This window comes from Arachis ipaensis, chromosome B05 (assembly GCF_000816755.2).
Source record: "Arachis ipaensis cultivar K30076 chromosome B05, Araip1.1, whole genome shotgun sequence".
Lineage (NCBI taxonomy): Eukaryota > Viridiplantae > Streptophyta > Magnoliopsida > Fabales > Fabaceae > Arachis > Arachis ipaensis.
Window position 1 is genome coordinate 124,011,012 of NC_029789.2, and position 10,299 is coordinate 124,021,310.

At 31.7% G+C, this 10,299-nt stretch overlaps 1 protein-coding gene across 1 annotated transcript; it reads left to right on the top strand.

Annotated features, from left to right (window-relative positions):
* On the top strand, nucleotides 7,851-9,593 carry LOC110272103. The gene is made up of 4 exons (XM_021123923.1): nucleotides 7,851-7,865; nucleotides 8,896-9,236; nucleotides 9,413-9,464; nucleotides 9,582-9,593. Exons 1-4 carry the CDS (start codon nucleotides 7,851-7,853, stop codon nucleotides 9,591-9,593), a joined length of 420 nt encoding a protein of 139 aa, XP_020979582.1.

Here is a 10,299-nt window from a genome sequence, read left to right on the forward strand (position 1 = left end):
TCGCAGGCCGAGTCTAGAGCTTGATTATGTAACTATCTTTTAGAACTCTACTTATATAACATATCTCTTGGTTTTTCCGTATAAGCTTTCGATCTTATCACTTTTCGAGTATGACGCAATTATCTGGTCTTGGTTCTTGCTTAACATTTTCCTTCAAGGCTCCTAGATATATTATCATTGCTATATTTATATGTCTTTTCTCTAAGCTAAATTTTTTTACCAATTATTTGATATATTTATCTTGGTACGCAAAAATTCTACTAGTAGTTTGTTTGATTTGGAGTCCTAGAAAGAATGTGAGTTCTCCTATCATACTCGTATCAAACTCACTAGTCCCTAAGTTTTCAAAATCAGCACACAAGGCTTTATTATTCGATCCAAACACAATGTCATCCACATAAACTTGAATAAGAATGAAATTATTATTAGATTCTTTAATAAAAAGAGTTGTTCCGTAGTACCCTTTTGAAAACTATTTTTCAAAACAAAGAGCTAAGTCTTTCATACTAAGCTCTTAGTATTTGTCTCAAACCATAAAGAGTCTTGGAGAGTTTAAAAACATGGTTTGAAAAATCTTTATTTTGAAAACTGGAAGGTTGTGCTACGTATACTTCTCTATCAATAAATTCATTTAAAAAGGCACATTTAACATCTATTTGAAAAAGCTTGAACCCTTTGTGGGCTGCATATGCAAGCAATAATCTTATTGCTTCCATCCTTGCAACTGGAGCAAATGACTCATCAAAGTCAATGCCTTCCCCTTGGTCATACCCTTGAGCTACTAGTCTAACTTTGTTTCTAACAATATTACCATTCTTACCCAATTTATTTCGAAAGATCCATTTGGTACCTGTTACCTTCTTAATCTTCAGATTTGGCACCAATGTCCAAACCTCATTCTTCTCAAATTAGACCAGTTCCTCCTCCATTGCCTTGACCCAGGAAGGTTCATCAAGGGCTTTCTTCACATTTTGAAGTTTCACTTGAGATATAAGAGCAAGATCATTTAGTTCTATTCTCTTTTTATTAGAGAATTTTGTGGTAATTCCTTAAGATGGATCTCCAATAATAAATTCTTGTACATAGTTCTTCAAGAACTTATTTTCTGTGAGTCTTGGTGAGGTAATCTCAGGTTTGATATGATTGGGTTCTGTGCTATTGAGATCCCCAAAATTCTCTGCTTCGATAGGAGACAAAATAGATTTGTCTCGTGCAATTTGATCTGCAAAATCAGGAACAACCTTTTCCAATGTAGGTTCTGATTTGTCTTCCTGGATTCTTTTTGAGTTTTGTTCAGTTTCCTTTCCTGCTTTATTTTTCTCAATAACACTTGAAATTGTATTAGATTCACAAAAGGTAACATATATGATATAGTTATCAAAAGCGAACCGACAATTAACCCGATGAAGTTACTGGGTTACTGGATTAGTGGTTCAACCGATGGATCAGTGATCGAACCGTTTGACCCGATAATAATTAAATAAATATATAAAATTATAATACAATATTTATTGAAAAATAAAAATTAGTGTTTAATATTTTATATTATTTAAATTTAAATAAATTATATATAAATTTCATTAGCTCATTGCTTTAATGTGATATATATAATTTATATAAATTATTAGCCTTTAATTTAATAGGTCTAATCTAAAAAAAAAGAGAAATAAATATATATAAGTTGAATGACATAAATAAACATGTGAACTAGTGTAAGGTTGCAGGTTTGGAGCATTATTCATGTGAAGTTGGTTATTATATATTTTATTATTAGTCTACAATAGAGTAAGGAGTATGTCTGGCTTAGTGGCAAGAGAGTGGAAGCTTTACACAAGATTTCCGGTTTGAGTCACCTATGTTGTATTTTGTGAATTAATTCACAAGATGTCTTCTACTGTGATTCAGCATTCCCGTTGGTGCACTGTGGAGACGCCCAGGTCATACGTCTGAAACACACTGATTTGCGTTAAACCGTTCTGTTTTTAACAGGTTTGATCACTGTTGATTAGGTTAATTGCAGAAGCGGTCTGATTTTTAAACCGAATCGGCCAGACCATTGGTTTACCAGTTGATCTGGTCCAGTTCTAATAACTATGATGTATGGACTCTTCAATGATTCTTTGTTCCTTGAGGTAAACCCTATAGGCTTTACCAGTGGTTGAATATCCAACAAAAGTACTCTTATAAGATTTTGAATCAAAATTTTCAAGATTATTTTTAGCATTTAAAACAAAATATTTACATTTAAAAACATAAAAATACTTAAGGTTGGGAGAATTTCTTTCCAAAGTTCATATGGAATTTTTTTTAAGAATTTTCAAATGATGGTTCAGTTTAAAATATAACTATTGTTCACAGCCCCAGTCCATAGAATTTTTGAAACTTCATTTTCACAAGGTATTACCCTAGTCATTTTTTAAAGGCTTCTATTTTTTTTCTCTCAATAACCCCATTTTCTTAAGGTATTCTAGGACATAAAAAATTGTGAGAAATACCAAATTCATCACAAGATGATTCAAAATTTTGGTTTTGCAAATTCCTTTCCATGATCACTTCTTGTGGAAATAATTTTTAATTTTTTTTATTTTAAATCTTTTTGCATAGAGTAAAAAAGGCTGAAAAAGCATCATTTTTATGAGTTAAGAAAAGAATCCATCCAAATCTTGTATAGTCATCCACCACCACTAAGCCATAGTGTTTACCACCTAGGCTTTCCTTCCTAGTAGGATTAAAAAGATCAATATGTAACATTTTCAATGGTCTATTGTTTAAGATATCATCCTTGACTTTAAAAGAGTTTTTAGTTTATTTGCCCAATTAACAAGCATCACAAGTGATATCTTTGTCAAATTTGATTTTAAGAAGACCTCTAACCAAATTCTTTTTCACAAGTTTAGAAATTTAAAATGTAACACCCTAACTTTTAGCACCTCATGATCGCACTAAAAGTCCGAGCGCTACTTACCTCTATTCCTTTATTTATATACTATGTTTATTTTTACAAGAACTCAGACAGAACCTCCCCTTGAGACTCGACTTTACCACGTTTACAGGCTCCCTCACTTCCATAACTTCTCGACAGTTTACCAGCCTTCAGCACTTTTCAAACATAAAGTTCTCAATAATCAACATATGATTCCAATCCTTATAAAATCATTTATAAACTCTCACAATTACTACTTCTAATTAAGAAATCAATTTTCATTCACTCTCATAACAAAAAACTTAGTCACAAACACAACCAATCATTCATAGCCAAAAATCTAAACTCAATAACATTATAATTATTAACATATTTGCAATCATTTACTATACTTTTGGGCATCCTTAAATTGAAAACTATTAATTTTAAAATAAAACCTCCTACTTCCATATGAAATCAAAATCAACAAAAATTCTAGAGAAGTTTTCTGACCGAGCTGCTGAAGAGGAAAGCGTCAGAAATCGTCTGTGCCTCTTAGAATTCTAATTGGCCGAACTCAAGGGGAAGAAGAGGTATGTCACCGTGAGTTTTTATCGGACAAAAGTAACGTCAACATGTAGAGAAAAAAGATACAAATACTTTTACCGGATTAGATTTTTTATTGAAGTTACGAATCACAAGAAATTGAAGTTTAAAGATCACGGTTCTATGGAGACATTTCTTTTCTCTCTCACAGGATTTCTCTCTCATTTTGCTTATGGTTTCAGTGGTTCATGAGGAAAGATAAGATGTTGATAATGATGATTAATATAGGAAGTGAATTGGTGATATATGTATATATACTTACCTAAATTCAAGCCACGTTTGGCTTGCTTTCTTTACTTCTTTCTTAATTTTTAATAATAATAATAATAATAATAATAATAATAATAATAAATTTTATTTTATTTTATTAAATTATTTTTTGATAAATAATTTAAATTTAATAGAATAAAAAATAATTAAATTAAACTTCAATAATTATAAAATTTTATTTAATTATTTTTTGTTAAAAATAGTTTTTTTTAAATTATATCTCAATATAATATATTAGCTCATAAATAGTTAATTATTTAATTTTCAAAAATTTGCGATCTTACATAAAACATGTTAGCATGTCCCAATTTTTTATGCCATAACCATTTTTCGGACTCAAAAGATGTGAAAAAAGCTACATTTTGTTCTTTAAATTCCTCCAAGATAAGGCCTTACACATTATTGCATCTTTAACTACAAATAAAGTTTCACCCGAATTTTCACAAACAACTAAGCATTTCAATTTTTTGAAAATTACCCAATAACCTAAATCACATAGTTGACTAATGTTTTGAAGATTATGTTTCAGCTCATCAACCAAGAATACATCATTAATGAAGGTAGAAAAGCTCTTACCAACTTTACCTACGATCACTATCTTTTCCTTTCCATCATCATTGAAAGTCACAAAGCATCCATTGTACTTGTTGAGCTTGATGAAGAACGTGGACTTTCTGGTTATATGCCTAGAGTATCCACTATCCAAGTACTACATGTATTTTTCTTCTTAGATGCTAGGCAAATTTGCATAATACTCTTAAGTGACCTTAGGTATCTAAATCATTTTAGATCCTTTAATGTTAAACCTTCTTGGTTGCCCAAGAACATTGTATTTTCTAATCACCTTGTAGACTTTATTACCAGTTTTTTTTCAAAGATGAAGCATTGAATAGGTAAATGACCAAACCAATTGTATGTATGACAAAAATTTTCGCTTGCTGGTTTTCAAAATGATTTGATGTTTAAAAGCTTTTGTTTTTGGACGTTGAGGCTTCATTTTCAAAACAAGGTTTTTCAAAAATAATTTTAGATTTATTATGATACCCAAGCCAACTTTTTTAAAGAGAGGTCTTTGACTAGCTAATAATTTATCTAAGTTTTTAGAACTTTGGACAAACTTAACTATGTCTTGATTTAAACACTTATCCCATTATGTAATCTTTTATTTTCTTCAATGCAATTCAAGAAGGCAGTGATAGAATATTTTCCATTAAGATTTTTAATTTTAGATTTAAGTCATTTAGTTTTTTCAACAAGATCAATAATATTTTCACCTTCTTTTAATTATTATTTGAGGTAAGCATTTTCAGCCTTCAAAATATCAATTTCATATTTTCAAGTTCTACGAAACGAATACGTTTATTTTTCAAATGATTCATATCATCAAGTGTACCCATTCCAAATTTCATTCCAATCAAATGATCGGCAGCTGCCAATATATCGAACCCAACCATACATGCCCCCTAATTATATCTTCCAAATCGTCCACACTAACAATCCATCACTCTCCTCCAAAAGGTGATTTTAGTAAATAACCAGGGACGGACATAAGGGGGGCGAGTAGCGGCCTCGGCCCCCCAACTTTTTTTAATAGTGATAAGTTATTATGTATAATTTAATTTTTTTTAAAATATTTAGTATTTAGTATAATATAAATAAAAGTTCAGTCTAATTTAAATATCAATAATTTTTAGTATCTAAAAAATAAGTAACAATATTAAAAAAATCTGAAAAAGATATTAGTACTAATATTTTTTAATTAAATAAAAATTTTTAAATCTCATAAAGTGAATTCTTTTTCTTTTTGTGGCCGTTTTTTTTATTCGTTTGATATTAATTCTCTCTGTTTCAACTGCTACAATTAAGAGATCTTTTTCAACTATAAATATTGTAAAAAATAACTTAGAAACAAAATAAAAGATGAATTTCTTGCTAATTGTCTTTTAATTATATTAAAAAGAAAATTGTTGAAAATTTTGACACAAATTCTATTATCGGTGAATTTTAAGTAAAAAGTATACACATATTTTTTTACTTTAAAATATATTCTCTATCCATATATTTTTATAATACATCTTATATTATATAATTTTTTTACTTAATTTTTAATATTATATGTGTTATTGGCCCCCCCATAATATCATTTCTGGATCCGTTCCTGTAAATAACCAAATATAATTCTTGGACTAAGGGTCAAGTTGGTAATTTTTCTTACATTCTCCCCCTCCCGGAGCCCAGGTATCATATATAGCATTGATTTAAAAATTTTCTAATTTTCTCAATGAGATCATCAATCATTTGATGGAGTTCATCATTAGTGGGTACAAAATATGTTACCTCATCATCTTGATTGTGATCGGCCATTAAGTATGCTTGAGAGTTATGATCAGATTCTTCATCCTCTTTAGAGTCATTTTCCAAATCTTTCCATGAAGCCATGAGCACCTTTTTCTTGTCTTTCCTAGTCTTGTCTTCCCTCTCGAGCTACTTCCTTTGCTTCTTTCTTTTTATCTTATTAGCCTTCTAAGTTTTCTAACAAAAAATACAATCTCGTCATCTGATAAACAGTCACTGGAATCATCTTCAAATGATTCAGCACAAGACTTAAGAGCTACTCCTTTCTTTTTTCTGTCATTTTTCATGTAAGTGGTTTTGTAAGCAAGTAAATTTCTTCTAAGCTCATCATTGGGCATTTTGTTCAGGTTACTGCTTTCGGAGATAACAGTAACCTTGATTTTCTACTCTTTTGTTAGGCTTCTCAGAACATTTCTCACTAGCACTTGCTCAGAATGAGTAATTTCCATAGTATCTAAATTATTTATGATGATAGAGAATTTCTTGAATATTTCATCCATTGATTTTCCTTCCTTCATAGCAAATATTTTATATTCCTTGTTCAGCATATCAATTTTCTTTTACTTGCTCAGTGCCTTTATGTGTAACTTGGAGCTTATCCCATATTTCCTTTATTGTTTTGTATCTAGATACCTTCCGGTATTTCTCAAAGCTGATGGCACAGTTTAGCATGTTGACAGTGTTGGCATTAAATTTCACCTTTTTTTATCATCTTTATCCCAGTCTGCTTCTTCTTTAGGAGTTACAACTCCATCAATGCTTGTTTTGGTTGAAATTTGAGGACCATTCATGATCATCTTCCAGAGGTTGTTATCTATAGATTGTAAAAAGATCTTCATTCTTTCTTTCCAGTAGTTGTAATTTTTTTTATTGAAAAATAGAGGTCTGTTATTTGATTGCCCTTCTGTCAGAGTGTAAGCCACTATATTGGATCCCATGTTGTTGGCTATCTGGATCTTTCCTCCAAGCTGTGAAGCTTGATCTCTTTGAGACCAAGCTCTGATACCAATTGATAGATATCAGTGACTTAGAGAAGGGAGGTTGAATCTAAGCCTCTTTTAACTTTGCTTTCTTTTTTTTTAAAACTAGATGGATCTTGTAGTATCTGTTGAGTCACCTTGAGTTGAAAAGCAGGAGATACTTTTAATTTGTCTCTTGTTAATGGAGGAGCCAAAACAGAATTATGAGAAGGGATAGATGCTGTGAAGTATTTTTGATTATGAAAAGCAGGAGATAATTTTATTTTGTCTCTTAGAGAAAAAAACCAGAATCAAAACAGAGAGAGAAGTAATACAACGATATATCCTGGTTTAACTACCTTGTGCAATGTAGCCTACATCTAGTCTCCATCACAACTATGATGAAATTTCACTATCTTTAACCAAGATTACATTCACCAATTTTTCTAGGATTCAACCCAATTCTATCTGGGACAAATCCAACTTCTACTTAAGCCAGATTTGACTAGGACCTCATCCTTGATTTACAACCACTAAGTACTCACCCAACTTAACAAGGGAATCTCCTCAAGATCATGATAACAAAATAGAAATACATACAATGGATTTCTAAAATAAACATTTAGTTTTTCTCCAAGTCTAACTCTCTTTGCCATTTTCTACTCAATGACTTTTTCTTACATTCCTCACGGTAATGCCTTTTTCCATTGAAATAAAGAAATATTAAACTGAAAAAATAGAATATTCAATTGAGAACCATGAAGGAGAAGAAGGTATAGCTCTATAAGCTATAGGAGTAAAGCTTTAATAGAGGAGTAAAGCTTTCAGGTTGAAACTTTGCTTCAGCACATTTGACTTCTTCTCCCAAAAAAAATTAGCATTAGCAGCAGCAGCGGTGTAGAAGAGTAGTAGCAGTGATGAAACCATACATGCATCCGTACCTTCTATCTTCTCTTTCATCATTTTTCATGTTGCTTCAAGAATATGAGCCCTTTATTTGTGCTTTGACTCCAAGTTTCTTTCTTGTCCGTTGATTTGTAGTAGATCTCCATAATCTTCAACTTCTTGATTTTTCCAGTTCAATGAATGTAGAGAGGCGATGTCTTTAACAATCTTCAATGAAGCATAAATGAGAAAACCTATCTCTGATGCATCCTTAAAATGTGATCTTTGTTTGAAACCCTATCTAATTGACTTGCTTGATTTTGGTAGCCCTCTTTTTTCTTCTTGTTCTGATCCCTAGTCAGAGCTTTCCCCTTTTTCATGCTTTTCTTATGAACTTCTTTACATGGGTGATAGAAAAAAGAGCGAAGAGAGAATTTGGTTTGGTGGCTTGTGTTTAGTTCAGACTAAAGTAAATTGATTTTCTTCAATTAGGTTAGTGACTAGCAACCATTCTTTGGGCTATTAGTGAGTGAATGGACTTGGATCACAGGTTAGCTATATATTTGTTCTTAGGCCAGCCAAGATTCTTTCTTTCCCTCTTCTTTAGAGATTAGCCATTATCACTACTAGAAAATTAGTTATTACAGACGGATATTTCCGACGAATTTTATCCCACGAAAATACAAACGGAATTTCAGAGGGATTTTTTGTTGGAAAACAAAAAAAATGAATTAGCATAAATTACAGATGGAAAAGAGAATCCGTCTATAATTCTGTCAGAAAAATTATTTTTTTTCATGAGAAATGGTTACAGACGGAAAACCCGTCTGTAATTAAATAGACAAAATGCTGCGTTTTATTAATTTATTACAGACAAAAAATTTGTCTGTAATTTAAAATTTCCGTCGGAAATATTAGAATAAAAATTTGAAAGATCACGGTTATACCTCTTCATTTTACACCACACTTTCGCGATTCCACACTCATTCCTCTGAATGCTTCATCGGCGGCGCTATCAGCCTTGCACCGCCGGCTCACCGAACCTCCATTGCACTCAACTTCCATCGGCCTTGCTCGCATTGCTCCCTTCCGTCGCACCCCTTCCCGGTTTTTCTTCGTCGCAACCCTTCCATCGGCCTTGCTCGCATCGCTCCCTTTCGAACCCTAATGTGCGTTTCTCTCTTCGATATCGCCACTAGTGCTTGCTCTTTTCCGTGTGTTGCTGTGTTTCTCTCTTCGATCTTGCCTCAGCTGTGCAGGTAACCCTAATCTCCTTTCTCTTTCATCGTTGTTTTCTTTCTTTCAATACCATCTCTAACTCTAATTATATTATCCTATGTTTGATCACTATGATTCTATTTCCTATTCTTTGATAAGAACTTGTAACGGTTATAGTTTTTTATTGTGTTCTTATAAACTTGTTCGTGAAATCAAGGTTCCTGAATGCATTGAATAGTTTCATTTTTATTGATGAGGAAGAGGAGGAGGTATACATATGCATTTTCTGTTGTCATATATGTTTCATGCAAAATTGTTTGAAATTTTACTTGAACAATATGTTGCCTTGTATTTAATTTCTTTTTTCGTTTTTGGTTATTAAACAGGATTTAATTTGATAAATTTTCTGCCTTCTCTTTCTTTGAATCTGATTTAATGTGTGACTGAGAATTTTCAGTTAAAAAGTTTGTCTTTCTTTTCTATTTTTAGGTTATTTGCATGTAAATTGGAGTTTTGAAGTTTAATATACCTGCTTTGAACAGAGATGGGTAAATTTGATGAACTGGGGAAGGAAATACTGTCCATTGCACTACTTGCTACTTTGGCATTGGTAGCTGATCCATTTACCTCACTGATCGACACAGTGTTTGTCGGCCACATAGGTACTTATTATTACAGATGGTGAATTAGTTAGTTAGTTATTAGTAACTTTCTGTTAATAGTCACTTAAATCATTAACTCAAACATACTCTTGTATAAAGTAAGCTAATTTGATTAAATTAATTTTATTTATTGGTTTGCATGTTCTTGTTTTAAACTGGTCGAAAGTATGGAATTGTAATTTGCCTGCAGCTTATTTGGCTTAATTTTATTCTCACCCTGGAAACCCATTCTGAATTGCTAGTTTGTTGTTTATTTAATAGATGGTTGTAATCTTGTAATTGTAGTTGGTGATGATGGTTACAAGTATTTGCTTGTCTTAGGTTCTGTTTGTTTGGACATACATTTGATTGATGATTGTTGTTGTAGTAAGAAATCCCCCTTAATTATATTTATATATGCAGGGCCTGCTAAATTGGCTGCAGTTGGGGTTTCAACTTCTGT

What these genes read in the sequence shown, in the direction of transcription:
- LOC110272103 (XM_021123923.1), top strand. An exon ending in ATCTTGCCTCAGCTGTGCAG is followed by an intron (nt 9,237 to 9,412) that starts GTAACCCTAATC and finishes CGTGAAATCAAG; the next exon opens with GTTCCTGAATGCATTGAATA.